The 18,472-nt window shown below is 42.2% G+C and overlaps 1 protein-coding gene across 1 annotated transcript; it reads left to right on the forward strand.

The window, feature by feature from the left end:
* Positions 1-603: 603 nt before the first annotated feature.
* eftud2 (elongation factor Tu GTP binding domain containing 2) lies at positions 604-13,769 on the forward strand. Its single transcript, XM_070922594.1, has 28 exons — positions 604-650; positions 1,264-1,379; positions 1,480-1,642; positions 1,815-1,893; positions 2,050-2,125; positions 2,346-2,411; positions 2,511-2,546; positions 2,822-2,912; positions 3,013-3,095; positions 3,212-3,378; positions 3,589-3,713; positions 3,822-3,885; positions 3,994-4,084; positions 4,317-4,452; positions 4,637-4,764; positions 5,141-5,334; positions 5,426-5,537; positions 5,622-5,762; positions 6,011-6,112; positions 6,412-6,494; positions 6,745-6,831; positions 7,953-8,079; positions 8,855-8,942; positions 9,099-9,217; positions 9,526-9,620; positions 9,765-9,918; positions 13,034-13,141; positions 13,226-13,769. Exons 2-28 carry the CDS (start codon positions 1,275-1,277, stop codon positions 13,319-13,321), a joined length of 2,916 nt encoding a protein of 971 aa, XP_070778695.1. The 5' UTR covers positions 604-650; positions 1,264-1,274; the 3' UTR covers positions 13,322-13,769.
* Positions 13,770-18,472: the final 4,703 nt, after the last annotated feature.

The raw sequence follows: 18,472 nt of genomic DNA on the forward strand, positions 1-18,472 counted from the left end.
TGATGTTTCACTGCCCTCCAGTGGTCACAGCGCGTAACTACATATCGGTCTAGTTTAAGCGTTTTATTGTGAAAGTGTTCACCGGAAAATACTGTCTGCTATTGTGTCTGCCTTAACGCTAAGCAGAGTCGATTTATTACATGCCTATTATAGTGTCAAGATCAAAACATTAATATTTGTCACTTTGTTATGCTATATCTGAGGTGAAATGCAGGGTGACATATTCTCAATCTTCCGGCAAACACGTTCAAAAGGAAACTTTCAAAATCGACTATATTGTAGTTGCGCACCGTGACCACTGGAGGGCACTGAACGTACACTCCTGGCAACTATAGTACAGGAAACAGATGTACCGCACCTTGGTGTTGAAGCGAAGTAGCAATATATCTTACCGCGATACTTGTGCTTTGTAAGGTCGATACTGTAGTAGTCTGCTTCTAGCGTAGTATCTTTAGCCATACACTTGGGGGCAATAGTGAGTATAACGTTGAGTGCTCTCCACCCTCAGGTCAATAGAAGAAGAAGAAAGCCGGAAGTAGTATCTCGTGCGCATGGCGCTATTTGGGAAATTATTTACCTTCTGAATACATACCCAACGTTTATCTTGTTTTGAAATTAGCATTTGCTGACTGCGTTGTAACATAAAACAGGTAAGTGTTGTTCGCATCCTGCAAATTATAATTTAGTGCTGTAAGCTATCCATAGCTAAATCGCTAAACAACAACGTAACTGAAACGTCGCCTCATTCATTTCTTTACTTGTTAGCTGTTAGCATGCTAGTTTTTGCCTCGCTAATGACATAGCTGCGCAAGAAAAGGAGCAGTTTAGAGTGATCGAAAAATTCTCACTTGAGCCAAATTTCAGTCAGATTTCTTTGGCCGACAGAAAGCATCTCTAAGCTTGGTAAATATCTAACTAAATTGTGGTGGTGCGTGTTATGCTCTATGCAAAGTTAGCATTGACTCTAGTGGTAACGTAAGGTACTATTAACAGGTTAACTAAGTTAGTATTAGTCAATAAGCAAAGCCTGATTTACATTGCAAGGCAAATTTTAATTTCTAAGGAGACGTGAACGTTTGAAATGGTTAATATTGTGTCCTTTGTCCACATTAGAGAAATATAGTATGGCTTTAAACTCATCTATATTTAAGATTAAATGTTGTAACTTTGTCTGCATTTTAATCCTTTTCATGTATTTGCTTTACCAATAAGTAAAACCCATTAAAATATGAATATTCATTAACACATGACTCCTTTTTTCAGTTCTCTACAAGATGGAGGCTGATCTGTATGACGAGTTTGGAAACTACATCGGCCCGGAGCTGGACTCTGACGATGATGAAGATGATCTGGATGCAGAGGACAGAGATGTTGATGAGGTATTTAAAATCAGTGTAAACAGTTATTACCAGGTAGTACATTAGTTTGCTTATACAGTATGTGCACACATGTTATGGTAATAACTCTCTCCTTATGTAGGGTGACGAAGATGATGATGATGAGCCTGCTGATGCTGATGACGATGTCCCTGGTATGGAGGTGGTCCTGCATGAGGACAAGAAGTACTATCCTACAGCAGAGGAGGTTTATGGGCCTGAAGTGGAAACTATTGTCCAGGAGGAAGACACACAACCTCTTACAGGTTAGATCAAAGACAAAGAACATTGTTGCCTGTACTTGCTGATTTACGTTAAAGCGCACAGTATTTGGTGACTTAATCCACATGCCTTCACATACTTATAATGGTGTATGATGGATGTTAATAGGTCATATGCTGTTTAAGTAAACACCCAAATGTTTTCTCTCCACTCCAGAGCCCATCATCAAGCCTGTGAAGAACAAGCAGTTCACCCTGATGGAGCAGGAGTTACCTGCCACTGTTTATGATATGGAGTAAGTCATCTGCATGGATATGTACATGTTCATCCAGGTTGTAACTGCTACAACAGCACTCTACTTGATCTTGTACGTTTCCCAGTTCAAATCTTCCATTTACACTTGTTTGCCGTGTGTCCTTCAAGCTGTGAAATCCCTCCTCTCTGTTGGCAGATTCCTTGCAGATCTGATGGACGGTCCTGAGCTAATCCGTAACGTCACCCTGTGTGGTCACCTTCACCACGGCAAGGTTAGAGCCTGCCTTATGGCTGCTTCTGGCTCAGTTACTCTTTTAGCTGCGTGTTTCTACTCAGGGCTCTTCTGTGGCATTTAGCCAAAGAGGACATGTGTTCCTAAGATGCAAGATTTAGGAGGATAGGAATGTTTTGAAGCATATGCTAATAACATGGCTACATTTTAGACTCATCTGTGACTCTTGGGGATCTAATGAATTTGTTTATTCCTATCAGACCTGTTTTGTGGACTGCCTGATTGAACAGACTCACCCAGAAATCAGGAAGAGAGATGATGTGGATGTGAGTGTTGAATGTTAATAGTTATCACATGTCTACAGTTTATTACATTTAAATTCTGTATTTGACAGCAGAAACTAAATCGACTTTTGACTTTTTCAGCTCCGATACACTGACATCCTCTTTACAGAACAGGAGGTGAGTGTTTCTGTTGAATTGTGGCATAACGATAACACTTCATTGCATCCTAAAATACGTTTGGTAATTACATAGTAGAATTGCAATGATGACAGTATGATCTGATGACAGAAAACAGTTTAATTTGACAACTTGACTCTTTTTAAAGAGGGGAGGTTATAGTACCTCGTCACCAGAAACCACTTTCAAATCATTTTAAGAAAATAAGCTTTAATATGATAGACTTATGTTTCCCTTGCTGAATATGTGATTTCTATCTTGTGCTTTTTCCATAGAGAGGAGTTGGTATCAAGAGTACCCCTGTCACAATGGTCCTGCCAGACTCCAGAGGCAAATCCTACCTTTTCAACATCATGGATACTCCAGGTATTGTGTGTTGCCTGGATGTATTGTTTTTCTTAATGTATGTTTGGGTTTTGGTGTATCATCTCAGAAAGTGATGTAAAACCTTGTGTCTCCCTTGAAGGCCACGTGAACTTCTCTGACGAGGTCACGTCCAGCATCCGGATCTCAGATGGTGTTGTCCTCTTCATAGACGCAGCAGAAGGAGTGAGTCACTTATTTTCTCTTTTTGATCTTCTCCCAACCCTGTACTTTCTCTCTGCGCATATGTCAGTGTTCTTCAATCTTCCATGTAACCCAGACCTTTGTGTGTCTCTGCCCAGGTGATGCTGAACACAGAGCGTCTCATCAAACATGCAGTTCAGGAGCGCATGGCCATCACCATCTGCATCAACAAGGTGGACCGGCTCATCGTGGAGCTCAAATTGCCTCCCACGGATGCTTATTATAAACTTCGCCACATTGTGGATGAGGTCAATAGTTTGCTCAGGTAATACTTGACATCCACAGTATCTGGAGAGTACAAACTGCTTCATGTGATGTAGTGCTACACATAAATCGGAAAACCTTGAATATTTAGTTGTCGCTGTGATGTAACAGTTACGTTGGAGAACATTCTCCTTTTAAGTAGCCACGCTGAGTTTTGCCTTTAATCACAGAATCAGACACTTCATGGTTGGTCATTTCTCTTCCCTCTCAGCACATATTCCACAGATGAGAACTTGGTGGTGTCTCCTCTTCTTGGAAATGTGTGCTTCGCCAGCTCTCAGTACAGTATCTGCTTCACTCTGGGCTCCTTTGCAAAGATCTACTCAGACACCTACGGTAAGACGACTCTTCAGCACATGCTCTCATAAACAATGGACCTGCACTTCCTTTTCTCATCTCACGCCTAATGCACTTAGTAATGTATTCCTATATTTGGGTTTGCAGGTGACATCAACTATAATGAGTTTGCCAAGAGGCTTTGGGGAGACATTTATTTCAACCCCAAAACGTGAGTAAAATATTTTGATTTCAACAGAATGCTAATGTTTCATGCTAAGCTATCCTCCTCTTGTAATGCATTCTTATGGTTTCTGTCATTTTCTTCTCTTCTGTTCAGCCACAAGTTCACAAAGAAAGCTCCCAGCAGTAACTCTCAGCGCAGCTTTGTGGAATTTGTCCTGGAGCCTCTCTATAAGATCCTCTCACAGGTTGGACATGTCTAACATATACTTTTTTAATGTGTAACGAGGCAACACAGCTAGCTCAGTTCCTTCCTCACTGGTAATTCATGGCTGTGTTTTGTTCTTATATTCTTGTGTGTTTTGGTATGTGTCGTTTAAGCTACTGGATGCTTAAATTTCCCTCGGGATCAATAAAGTACCTATCTAATCTAATCTAATCTAATCATCTAATCCTCCCCCAAATCCTCTTTGTGTCTAGGTGGTTGGGGATTGTGACACGTCTCTCCCCCGGGTTCTGGATGAGCTGGGGATCCACCTGACTAAAGAGGAACTGAAGCTGAACATCAGACCCTTGCTGAGGCTGGTCTGTAACCGCTTCTTTGGAGAGTTCACTGGTATGGCTTCATTTGTTTTCATCCTTTTGATTTTGTTTGTGTTACTGTTTTTATATATATGAAGCACGTTGTTTTTATAAGTTTTTATAAGCAGTTTATCTGCTCATGATTGTAAGTTTAATCTGAAGATAAATGGTCATGCTTTGGTAAACATGTTAAAGCAATGGAAATCTCTTCCTTGCAGGCTTTGTGGACATGTGTGTACACCACATCCCCTCACCACAAGATGGTGCCAGGACCAAGATAGAGCACACATACACAGGAGGTCTGGACTCAGACCTGGGGGAGGCCATGGCAGAGTGCGACCCTGATGTGAGTATAATGGAGACAGAACAGTCTCCTGTTTATTGGCTGATGAGAAGCAGACACGCTCGTTAACTGCAAATAGCTGCAATCTGTGTCTCCTGGAAGTCAATAGTGTCATTCCTGCTGCTCGTACAAATTTAGCCAACCGGCTGTTTTTAATTGGCTTGAAGTGAACGAGCTGTTGAATAAGTCAATTTTAGACAATGCCGGACATTGATCACAGATTTCCAAGTTCCATTTAAAAGGCTTACTGCCTTTTGCCAAAGCCCTCTTATATTTCTTTAGGAGGAAACGTGACATTCCAGTGCTAAGACTTTCCTGCCCTATTTTCTGCCTCTCTCTTATCCCTCTTTCCTGCTCTCCTCATGTCTCTCGCCCTCAGGGTCCTTTGATGTGCCACACCACTAAGATGTACAGCACAGAAGATGGGGTTCAGTTCCATGCGTTTGGCAGGGTGCTGAGTGGGACCATTCAGGCAGGCCAGCCCGTCAAGGTTTTAGGAGAGAACTACACCCTTGAAGATGAGGAGGACTCCCAGGTCTGCACTGTGGGTCGTCTCTGGATTTCCGTTGCCAGGTACGCTGCAGGGGTTTGGTTTCCCAAGTTTGTAGAGTCAGAAGTCAATGAATGTGTGTTTGAAATCTCACTATTCCATCCACATTTTTAGATACCAAATTGAAGTGAACCGAGTGCCTGCTGGCAACTGGGTTCTCATCGAAGGTTGTGACCAGCCAATCGTCAAGACCGCCACAATCACAGAACCCAGAGGGAACGAGGAGGTGAGACGTGAGAAATACCAGTGAGATCTTAAAAGTTACCTCATGAGATACCGCATAGTTTAAATGTTTTACTTTCTCTGACAGGCTCAGATTTTCAGGCCGCTGAAGTTCAACACAGCATCAGTTATAAAGATTGCAGTGGAGCCCGTCAACCCATCAGAGCTACCGAAAATGTTGGACGGACTGAGGAAGGTCAACAAGAGCTATCCGTCTCTCACCACAAAGGTATCTCACCACACAAGTACAGTAGTGGGTCCAGTAGTGCATCACAGCTAGATTAGAAAAGGTATTAGTCTTGCAATACTTATTAATGAAAGTCACTGCAACACAAGCTGAATAAACTACCAAGTAATAACTGAACTTAGTCGCATCCTGAAATCGTTTTCTGGGAAAAAAATACAAATATGAAAAGTAAAAACTGTGTAGCTACGAAATGGCTGAAATTATAAGTGACATGTGTCTTTGTGTTTCAGGTGGAGGAGTCTGGAGAGCATGTTATCTTAGGGACAGGAGAGCTCTACCTGGACTGTGTCATGCACGACCTGCGAAAGATGTACTCTGAGATCGACATTAAAGTAAGCTTTCTCGCTGCTGTTCGTTTGTTATTATGCAACATATTTTGGCTTCTCTTCTTGCAGTGAAAGAAAACTAATTTTGTTCATTAAATTATTGCCCAGCTGGAATTGTCTGTTAAAAAGTGGATAACAGTATGTTCTAATATATCTATAACTGTAGGTATTGGATTTTAATAACAGATATGTATTTCAAAATATTTTCAAACTTGATTCACTTTTTGGATAAAACAACCATAGCTTGAAGGTACTACACAGGAGTGAAGCTTTCTTTGTGTAATTATGCTGCTCTTTGTCCACAGGTTGCTGACCCTGTCGTGACTTTCTGTGAAACAGTTGTGGAGACATCATCACTCAAGTGCTTTGCTGAAACTCCTAACAAAAAGTGCGTATCACATAATATTATACAGGATATTACAAGACAGGTCAATTTGCTAGAATATTAATAGAAGTCAAATCTCACTGCTCTGTAACAGGTTTCTAACTGTTACTAAGACTGTTTGATGTTGTTTTTCTCGTTGGGGAGTTAAATATGTGCACAGTTTGGAGTCACTGTCAGAGTCAGTCCTTCCCTCTGGCCGAGTGTCTCCCCAACCCAGAACGAGTGATTGACAGCTGTGTGATGTGATTGACAGGAATAAGATCACCATGATTGCTGAGCCCTTGGAGAAGGGGCTGGCTGAGGACATAGAGAACGAAGTGGTGCAGATCACATGGAACAGGTATGATAGAACCATCACACTCGCGCATATAGAACTTTAAATTATCTCTTAATTAATTGAAATGATATAATGTGCCCTTCATGTTAGATGTATCTGTAGATTGTCCCCATTTCAGTCTGATGCGGTGGTAGCTTTATTAATTTCTCCATATTTCAGAGCCACTCTGACCGATCATTCATTCTCATTATTCCCTCGGTTAGCAGGGATAAATGAGCAGGCATGTAAGAATGACGATTGGTTCTTTAATGAAACGCTGTCTTTGAAGAAGCTAGAGAGATATAGAAATGCCCAGGGCTGAAATAGCCATTTAAAAAGTGCAGTTACTGGATTTGTAGGAAACATTCCTCTTGAATCACAGCAAGTTATCATGTACAGACCAAGAGGTGTGCACTCTCTGATGTGGCTACCATCAATTTTCGTTTTGAAGTTGGGCATGGGCGTGACAATGTATGTACTGCAATTTGATAACAGTGCTTTTAAATCTTTTTCATTTTATTTAATTTCCATTTCATTTAGGTCTCATTTTCTTTACAAGTTTTGAAAACTGCAAAATAACATGACAATAAGTTGCAAACTCGGGTTGGATGACCCCCGTTGACCTTTTCAGACAGACAGTAATCGTGTATTTCTCCTTCACCTTGACGGTTTGAAAAGGCTAAATATCAATGCAATGTTCATTACGGATATATATTTATGTAAAAAATGGTCAAATAGATATACTATAGGGTATTTCTGTAATAATTTAAGCAAAGTAAAGGACAGCCTTCTGTACATTGTGACAAGTGTGTGCACATTAAATCCTCCTCGGTATATTGATCAGTTCACTCACAGTAATTGAATGATGCACTAAAAGCATGCATGAATTTTTCCGTCCCCGTGACATGGCTTCCTGTCGGTGCTCGGCTCATCTGTCAGGCCGTCTGGACCCAGCGGTGCCAGCATGGAGTAGCCATGCCAGAGAAGTGACATACTTCACACACCATTAAACTGAACCCTTCGCTCTACTCCTCCTCTTCCATTAACCCCTCTGCCCCCCCGATCAACCAATCTCCTTAATGTTCCAGTTGACACAATGTACAGACCTCCTTTCAACCAGTGGCTGTTTTGTTTCCTCATGGCAGGAAGAAGCTGGGAGAATTTTTCCAGACAAAGTACGACTGGGATCTGCTGGCCGCCAGGTCTATCTGGGCCTTCGGGCCGGACACCACGGGACCAAACATCCTTGTGGACGACACGCTGCCCTCTGAGGTGAGTTTTGAACCAGATAGGGCTGTTTGTTTGTCTGGAGACAGGTTTCTGCTTAAGTTTGTTATTTGAATATTGATTCATTTGGTCATGGGAAAACTATAGATTAACTGCAGTACAGTGCTTTTCCAAAAAATGTTTAGAGCCACTTTATTTTCATTTTTGAAAATGTGAACTGTGTTAACATTTACTCTATAAAACATCAGAAAATTTCCATTATAACATCCCAGCATCCGAAGTTCAAAAATATTTAATCTCCAAACAGAACAGAAGCAGCAAATCCTCACACACGAGCAAATGTTTGGCAGTTTTGCTTGCAAGATAGCTTAAACAAGCACTCAGTAATTGAAATTGTCGCTGATTCATTTTCTGTCAATTAACTAATCAGTTGAGGAATCATCTCTTCTCTGGAGCCACACACTTCTTTGAAAGTATAACTCAGATGATAATGATTATATTATTTCTAATAGATATTATATAAACACCAAACTAGGCCACTATTGTGCCGTCAAACCATGTGCGCATTAGTTATAAAACATTTGAGTTCGAGATGCCAAAAAAGAAAAAAGAGATGAGAAAGTGTGAGTCAGTATTTTTAAACCTGGGGCAAAATAATGGCCGCCATTTACTCTTTATTATTTACACTATAAATCTATTTACATTGGGATAAAGATTACACAAGGCTACCAAAGCCTCTGAGATTTTGCTTGATAGCACATCCCATAAGAGAATAACTATGTTTTTGTATGTAACTCTTCTGTCTTTTTCCCCTCTGTAGGTGGACAAGGCGCTGCTCGGCTCAGTCAAAGACAGCATCGTTCAGGGCTTCCAGTGGGGCACCAGGGAGGGGCCTCTGTGTGATGAGCGTAAGTTCTCTCTTCTTTCTTTCCACCCCTGAAACATGTTGGCTTTAGGAATGAACCTTTGATCTCTGAATCGCCGCTGGTGCTGGAATTGTTGTGAGCATTATGCATTGTTCCTCGTCTGTGTTACTATAACTCACTTTTTCTGCTGCCCTTCAGCCATCAGGAATGTCAAGTTTAAGATCCTGGACGCAGTCATTGCTCAGGAGCCTCTCCACAGAGGAGGAGGCCAGGTCATCCCTACAGCCAGGAGAGTGGTGTACTCCGCTTTCCTCATGGTGAGATACTACCCCCCTCCCCCCATTCTGCTCTTCATCTGCCATTAGGTCCTCTTGACTTTCTTTTCATCCTCACTTTCTTTTATGTTCCATTACCATGATTACGGTTTGGGGGTTTTGCTGATGTGCGTTCTTCTTAATTGTAGTGCGATAACTTTCCTCTTTCACAATTTTGGCTTCTTCCTCATCTCCTTTGGCTCATTCACTGCTCTTATCATCAATCCATGGGTCAGCTGTACGCGGACTGGCCGTACTGCTTCTCCAGGCTTTTGTCCTCAATTTAATGTGTGGCCCCCCTTGTGTCGCAGGCCACTCCGAGGTTGATGGAGCCATATTACTTTGTGGAGGTTCAGGCTCCAGCTGACTGTGTATCTGCTGTCTACACAGTGCTGGCTCGAAGAAGGTTGGGAGACTCTCTTTATCCTGATATGTAGACATTTAATGCACTGGCAATATTTCTTCAGACTCAACACAAATGCAGTAGTTGTTTTTTAATTAAATGAATTTGAGTTTTTAAAACTGTGGTCCTGTGTTTGTCATCTAACAGGGGCCACGTCACCCAGGATGCACCTATTCCTGGGTCTCCTCTCTACACCATTAAGGCTTTCATCCCGGCCATCGACTCCTTCGGCTTCGAGACTGACCTTCGCACACATACGCAGGGACAGGCCTTCGCGCTCTCTGTGTTCCACCACTGGCAGGTACACAAACCAGCGTTCCTTCTAACATTAGCCAGCTTTCCATCCAAGGCGAATTTCCATCTACTATTGTTATGCAAATATTAGAAGTTGGCCGCATCAAGATAAGTAGTTGGTGGCGCTAATCCTCCAGGCAGCTATTTAAACGATTGCAGAAGAAGAAGGTGCAATGAGATGACATAATTAAAGATCGCTTATCAAATCTCAAACGGTGGAAAACATTGTCGATGGAAATATAGTGTTTATGTTAGTACCCAAATGTACATTTCAGGGGTTATTGGTCGCTGTAATTGTTCATCTGGCTGTGAAGCGATCCCTTCCTAACGTGGTTTTATTGGAAGTGGTGGGGAACAGACTCCACAGTCCTCATCTGAAGCTAATATGAGGCTTAAACAGTCTAAATCAGACAAAACAAGTGGGATTTTCTAAATTTATAGTCTTTTAGTGCAAGTTCCTTTGAGTACAGCTCAGCACGGAAACAGAATGGAACATTTTGTACTAAAAAGACTAACTTTATTTATTGAAACTGCTAACACTCGTCTGCCTGCATCATTACTATGCCAAGTGGTGCCACAGGAATTTATTATAATGCCCAAACAAACAAATCCAAATTGGTAATTTATGAAAAGCGTTGTGAGCATTTCATGTTTGTTTTTCAGATGGCAAATCTGATTTTTGTGTCTCTAACTTTGGTATCCTTCCTTCACTCATGCACATACTCACATGCACAAATACTGTCGCACGTTTACTTACTCACATGCACCGACTCTCGTACGTATACAAAACTGTGGCAGCTTGTGCAGCAGAGTGACCAACCTCGTGCACATGTCTGCCACTTTGGCTGAATTGCTTTTGATGTGGAGTAGAGAGGAGTGTTGAGTCATCAAGTTTAAAGTATAATTTGGCTGTGTCTGTCTCTGCCTGCCATGTCTGACGTGTGTTTGTGTCTGCACTCTGCAGAGCTGTGTCAGTGAAAATTATCTCTACTTAGAGAGGATTAATACTTCACAGCAAAGTCATTCGTCTGGAAGAGAAAAAGGTTTTCCTCAGTGCAAATATTTAATGTGTTATCTTCCTAACTTATGTTTTATCCCCTTCAGGTGGAAATGAAAGTGTTCAACAAGAAACTAAACATGAATTATTTATTAGCATGCTTGTCCAAACACTGGGGGGAAAAAAATGATGTATTATGGCTATAGAGCGATCCTTTGGGAACATACAGAATAAATGAAAACCATTGTTTGACTGCGAGGGACCGAGCTGGCAGGCATCAGGAGGCCCAGGTGGATTTTCAGAAAGCTGGTTTTATTTACCCAAAAATGAAAGAAAACTATTTACAAAATATGCAAGAAAGTTCTGGGCCCAAAAAAGAGGTCAGCTAAACCAAAGTAAACTCAGGCTGTGATCACTTAATATGAACTGAACAGACTAACCGACCCCCCAGACTGAACACAAAGGGGAACATATATAATCAAGATCAGACCATTTCTTAAACAAAGTGGTAAAAGACAACTATTACCAACATAGCTGCAAATAAAACAAAACAGGAGACTTACCATCAGTTTAACTATCTTAACAATTAACCAAAAACTCTAAAGAAATAAACACAACCTCGCAACTAGAAATCTCAATTGTCCTGAACACAGCAAAATAAGAAAATACAGGCAGAGGGCAGGGTCTCTGCCGATACTGACTCTGCCACAAACTTCTAGTGGGTCTTAGCGATGATGGAGAGGGATTATTTTTGTATACGTCTATACATTGTTTTTTAGGAAAATCCTCTTCATTCTGCATTTAAGTTCAGATCATGACACACAATTTGTTTTGTAAACCAAATATCAAGCAAAGCACTAAACGGTAAGCGAAGCAGTTATTCCTCATTTTTGTTAGTTATGTGAAATAGATATATTTTGACTTCCATCATGATGATATATTTCTATATTGCGTAGTCCTAGATTGTCAGTCCTGAAAGATAAAATGTACCTTTTTCCCACAAGACACCCCTGGGGTCCAATACCAATCACCTTGACCATCTCTCCACAAATATCTTTCTAAAGGGCCGCTGCAGAGTTTGTACCTGATACAATCAACACTCTGAATCTTCTCCTCTGCTCGGGCCTTTGACAGAGATTGATTCAACTGCCATAGAAAATAAGAATAACATAAGAGTCCCTGAACTGTGTTGTTTTCTCCATTAAACTCAAGAGGCTACATTGTGCCTCCCTCATTAGTTTGATTATGTACTGCCAGTATTGGCTAACAGCACAGTGTTGAGTTACTGTTGTTAGCATCTCTCATCCATCTGTTGATTGGACTTCAGCCACTCCATTGATTATTTCTTCCCTTTTCCTCCCATTTTAATTTTTCCCCAGAGGCTGGGAACATCTTATTTACTCCACGCTACCTTACTTATGTCAGATGCAGCATTCCTAACAAGTCTTCTTCCCCTTCTGTCTCTCTTTGCGTTTAGGCTGAATTTATCATATGTCTACGACAATGAGATCACTTTGTGTATTTCATGTCTGTCCCTCCTCTGTTGCCTTCCCCTGAGGTTTCTTCCATTTTTTCCCTGTTGAAGAGGTTTTTGGGGGGGGAGTTTTACATTATCAGAGTCAATGGTCTAAGGACAGAGGAAGTCTGCTGCACAGCTTGTAGAGCCCCCTGAGGCAGATTGGACCATATAAATAAAATTGACATGGCTTGACTTTGTGAAGGTCATACAATGAGCTCCTTAAGATAATGGATTTAGTGAATCATTCTAAAAGCCTGTGAACACTTACTACTTCTAACGTTGGGTTGATGCTGCGTTGGTCACAAACTGAAGGAGTGACAGTACTTGCACGTTGCTTTTTTCCATCATGTTGATGGACGCTCTCCTGACTCAGTAACAATGGGACAGACTTGCAACTGAATCAGATATTTGGTGAAAGGTCGGAGCCACTATTAGAAGTGTCCACTCAGTTTGTTAAAGCTCAAACTTTGATGTGTTTCATGTTGTCAGACTGCTGCTCAGATTGTGCTTGGCTGGATACAAATGGGGAGATTTCCTCTCTTGACCAGTCATAGCTGCCATTCGCGCCTTCTTTCTTGGTTAAATAGATTTCATATTTGCTTTCAGATCGTCCCTGGTGACCCCCTGGACAAGAGTATTGTGATCAGGCCTCTTGAGCCTCAACCTGCCCCCCACCTGGCCAGAGAGTTCATGATCAAGACCCGCAGGCGCAAGGTGAGCCTTTTGTCCACCTGTCTAGCACTTGGTTTTTCACTGTTGTTTTTTGCATGGCTGAAAACCTGCGTTTATTGTCTGCAGGGTCTGAGCGAGGATGTGAGTATCAGCAAGTTCTTCGACGATCCTATGTTGTTGGAGCTGGCCAAACAGGACGTGGTGCTTAACTACCCAATGTGAGACCGCAACACTGACTGACTGCAAACCATAACTGCAGCCAACACCAAAACCTCCACTTGTCACGCAACAGCAAATCTGTAAAGTTTTCATAGATTCATGTTACACAGTGGTTATTCTGGATCTCCAAAGATTGCTATTTTATTAGCGTTTCTCCCATTTCCTGATGGAAACCAACTATTTTTAAAAGATCTGAAACAAGGGGCGATCACCTGGATCAATCACTGTATTGATGGAAACCATGATAACACACAGCCCTTGCTGTCACAGGAGAGTTGTTGCCCTTCCATTTTGGAAAGCAGCTGTATTTGTCAAACATTGCAGAAGTTTGTTGTGTCTCATCTTTCTTGTATTTTTATTTTTTATGTACAAATTATCAATGTTTTTGTAGAATAAGATAACTTGGAAGCCTTTTTAAAAAAAAAAAAAAAAAAAGAAATTGGATGCAATTAGTCGGGTCTGAATAAAAGAAGTCTTTGAAATTCAAAGAAAGATGTTTCATTGTTCTGTACTTTGTTGGATCATGAAAGAAGAAACTACAGTCTCACAATGATGCTACTGTTGAGGGATTGTGTAGCGATTATAGATGTAATTAGTATGTAATTGTCAGTTGGGGCGCCTGAGTGTAGTTGACTCAGTTGTGTCTGTTGGTTGAGACGAATGCTAAGTTGGAGATTTGCTGGTTGTTTGAGTGATTGGTGTGTCTGTTTGGGTCGCTGTGTGGGAAGTGACTGATGGACAGGCTGTAAGATGGTTGAAGGCAGACGGAGAGAAACCAAAGGTTAGGGTCACGTGACCGAATAAATGGAAAAAGAGGGAATGCCAGAGATGACAGATGTAAGATTTAGTATTTACTTCTGAGTTTGTTAAAAATTTAAAATGTGCTCGCTCTTCAGCTTTTGAGACGGTCTGTTTCTGACTAAAATAGTCACAAACAGGATTACAAATTAGTGTGAGGCTGATCTTCAAACTACCAAAGACAAGACATGCCTCCCAACAATCAGTCAGTTGTAACACAAGCTGCGCTTGAGGTTTTTGAAAACTGTCAAAATACATAGCTAAAGATAAAAGACAAAGGGTTCAAATGTCGCTCCAAACGGAAGTCATGCAAAGTCAAATTTGACTGAACTTACTTAAAAACAAGACTGAGCCTCAACATTGATAATTCCAGGATGAAAAACCCCAGATAATATCAACTTTTCTGTCATATCTACAGCATATAATACTAATAAATAACATCCAGTTTAATTTCAACTCAGATCAGCACTTTTGGAGCATGATGGATGGTGATGAAAGAGTACTTTAAACTCATCTGATGGGGCTGTGAGGGTACGTCAGACAACAAAGGTTGGGGAAAAACTGCACTATACTTTATGTAACGACACACCCATATCAAACACACCATATTCTCATTCAACTATGACACTATTTGTCCTGTTTGTGTGAATGAAAGTGGCTCCTGCACGGAGTGACAACATTTAAGAACCAATGCAAACTGCCTTCTTTACAGATGACAATCAGATCTTTGTCTCTAAGGGCTCTGATATCACAAACTTTATTGTCACATCTTAGTTCAGTTTGGAGGTTTGCTGTTAGTAGCTCATGTTTACAGTTTACAGATCAGTTTCTAAAGTAATTCTGTTGGTCTGTGATCAGAGGTGTAAAAATGAAAGCATGACAGAACTGGTTGCGACTCACCTTTCAGGAAATCTTGTTTTTTAAACTTTCATTAAATCTCTTGAGTGTTTAAGTGATACTTTATCCAGTGCCACTGAGCTCTGCGAAGGATGAAACTGCCAACCTCTCCAACCTGCAGGTGATCCGTGTTTTATCTCTAAGACGTATATATATTGAGTGGATAATCACTCTAAAGAGCAGCGTTTAGCTACACTTCACGATGGCTTGATGTGTGAGTCTGGTCACACCTTCAGAGGAGTGTGGTGTCTGAACAACTCAGTCCTTCATCAGTCACCACTGACAACCCCCCCCCAACTGAACTGTCCTGGAGGTGGTGGAGATGGGGAAGGTAAAAATGGGGACAGGAAGAGTCAAAAATGGCTTGAGCTGCTTTGACATTTGGACTGAATGTCAATCCTCTCCAGCGAGACAAGGGATTTATTTATTTCAGCAGACGTGGGTAGATGGTGATGGGGGATACTGTGCCCTTTTCAAACGCTTAGGGGAAGGAGAAATGAAGCGATGGAGGACTTGCTGTAAACATGAACACACCATTAGGAGGAGCTGAGTGCAGTGATGACACTCTTCTCATCAAGGTATCGACAGCAGATGCTCTCAGGGTTTGTATCCTCTCACCTCTGCTTTGAAGGCATCTGCTCCGACAGAATGCGATCAACTCTGCACATGTGTGAAGTAAACGTGCGCTCAGACGACACGGTCCCGTCACTCCTCCCTCGCGCTGGCGTGAGCCGGGTTCGTGCCTGGCCCCGGGCACTGAGACGGATGGCAGCAGTTCTTGCCGGTCTGAACACAAGGCCCCGGAGCTCTCTACAATCTGTGGTCCCTGTGCTAAATATAGACAGGAGCGAGACTCTGCCTCGGTATAGGGCCGGCTAGGGGCACCCTTCTCGTGCAAGTCAAGGCCTTTTCCTTTTTCCTCTCCACCTCCATCTGCTCTCACCCACCTCATCAGTCACCTTTTCCTGCAGTGAGTCTGTCCTCTGCTCCTGCCTCTCCTTCATCTCGTCCTGTCTCTCTGCACCTACACACCTCTCTGTCATGTGTCTGTGACTCAACAACACTTGTCTCTTCCTGCTAACATCACGAGAAGACCTTTCCCTCCCGAACATCCAGCCCAAAGTACGGAGCTCTGGGCATGGAGAGTCCAGTCAGCCAATTTCATATAGACAGTCTGCTTATTGTGAAGTAGTGGCCAGTTATACAAATAATTAATAGATCTACGGGCTGAATAACGATGATGTAGGTTGAATAAGTCTCCAAACAAAGTCTGCAGGTTGGGAATGACTTGAGGTAAAGTGAGAATATATTCAGGGGCGGCCCCCTGCTGCTCCCCCTACCACAGTCAGAGGGTGATGTTAGTATCATGGATGGATTTTTGAACTGGCCTACCAGAACCAGAACCAGAACAGAGCCTCTGTCTGAAGTGACCGATAACATTTCTTGTTGGAAAATCAATCAAATGTCTAGAAAGAGACTCAAACCGATTACAAAGAGCCACAAAACAACCAAGAAGAGAAGCAAAACGACTCAGAAGGCTTTAAATTAGTCATACATTTTTACCCCATCCCCTCCTCTTCCCCACTGTCCCCCAGCCTGTCCCCCCCCCCTTTCAAAAGCTTCTAAACCCGGCCCTGAATATATCCTCACTTTGTCCATTTACCAAAGAGCATCATATGTTCTGACATCTCCTTCTTGAATGGTCAAATGCAGCCTATCCTCCAGAAACACAGGAGGGCGCCATCACTGCCCAGCAGGTCAGTGACAATCTGAGGTCCAGCAAGGTCTGAGCTGTGAGCAGACTCACAAAAAACAACCACATGACTGTGTGACTCCTGCACCCTGGGGCACCTGAAGGACCCACAATACTGAATCATTCTCTAATCACAGAGATTAGAGGATTCAGAAGTCAATCCATCTCAGAGTTTAGCTCATAGACTGATTGAGGCTGCACATGCACATTGGGGAGGGAATGACGGGGGCTTTAAAACAATCAAGCTGCGAACTGAAAGCAACTAGCTGTTTAAATTTTCCAAATGAGCCATATGTGTTCCCTTGCTCAAGGCCTTCCACTAAAGATTGAGAGCAGACGCGAGCCCCCGCACAATGAGCTGCTAACAAACGGTAAAGCACCTTTGGATGATGCAAATCATTTCCACCAGTGTTTCAGCAGGAAGCCTTTTTGACTGTATGGAATCACAGACATCATCCACTGAAGGACCAGTGTGCCTCCGTCATTTGCTTGGAATATGGTTTGCGGCCTGGTGGTGCAATCTGTGGTTTTGTCACGGGTCGTCAAATCGTTTTCCATCCAAGGGGCTGAACTCATCAAATCTGCACTTTACCCGAGACCAACTAAAGTCTCAGTGCTGCTTTTTTGGGGGGCACCACAAACCAAACCTAAACCAGATCAAAACCAATCCTGTTCAGAGAAGAGACTGTTCTGTTATAACTTTGCATTTCACTGCACTTTGACAGCACTATAACCTATAATGCTTTTTCTAGCACTATTTTTTCTATTTAATTTAATTTTGTTCTCATGTGAAGCAGTTAATTCACCACATATCAAACACACAAAACCACAATAATCCTATATTTTTAAGTAACACTATACAAATATTAGTGTATATAATTATATGATTATGACACCGATTATTACAAATGGCACCTTAGCTGCTAATTCCATTAAGTATGATTATTATATTATTATAAACAGACATAACAGGCTTCAATGGGAATACATTGAATATAATATAATATAATATTTCGGAGAAGCTACAAACACAAAGGGAATTTGCCCTTTCTTTTAGGCAGATGTTTGTGGACCCATGATGTGTGACCTGTCGGGTGCGCGCACTGTCAAAGACGCGTACGCGCAACATCCTGCTTTACTGCTCCCCTGCAAAAACGGGTCGCCTTGCTTTCAGTCAGAGGATCCAGCTGTCACTCAACGAGACCCCCGTTCAGCCAGTGTCAGACTGCATGTGGCACACGGCGGAAAGCCGCTCCTGATAAATACGAGACAAAGACACCGCTGGATGTAGGTGGACCTCCAGTGATCAACAGATCGGCAACTCCTCTGTCCACTCCTGCTGCGAAGAAGACACAGATGAGGGACCCGAAAGACAATACCGGAGATAACGGGCACATGTGAGCGACTGACATATTTATTACCAAATTCTCGAGCCCGTCACAGAGATATGAACAAATTAGCTCTCAAGATTTGGTCTTAATCAGCCGATGCAACTGTTCCTGGCAGCGGAGAAGCTTCTGTCTGTGCCAAAATGACCAGACTATTGTCTAGCATTGCTGTAACGGAATGGGCCCGCAGGAATTTTGGCACCGGTTTTACGCAGCAGACCACATAGTTTAATCGACGTTCCTCGACCGAAGACAGAATAGTGTGGCGGGCATGGACAAAGAATGCTTACACATCTCGTAGTGATGCTATGAGATAAA

This window comes from Enoplosus armatus, chromosome 17, assembly GCF_043641665.1.
Source record: "Enoplosus armatus isolate fEnoArm2 chromosome 17, fEnoArm2.hap1, whole genome shotgun sequence".
Classification (NCBI taxonomy): Eukaryota; Metazoa; Chordata; class Actinopteri; order Centrarchiformes; family Enoplosidae; genus Enoplosus; species Enoplosus armatus.

What these genes read in the sequence shown, in the direction of transcription:
- eftud2 (XM_070922594.1), top strand. Translation starts at nt 1,275, where the DNA reads ATGGAGGCTGATCTGTATGACGAGTTTGGAAACTACATCGGCCCGGAG. An exon ending in CAACATCATGGATACTCCAG is followed by an intron (nt 2,913 to 3,012) that starts GTATTGTGTGTT and finishes TCTCCCTTGAAG; the next exon opens with GCCACGTGAACTTCTCTGAC. An exon ending in ATTTATTTCAACCCCAAAAC is followed by an intron (nt 3,886 to 3,993) that starts GTGAGTAAAATA and finishes TCTTCTGTTCAG; the next exon opens with CCACAAGTTCACAAAGAAAG.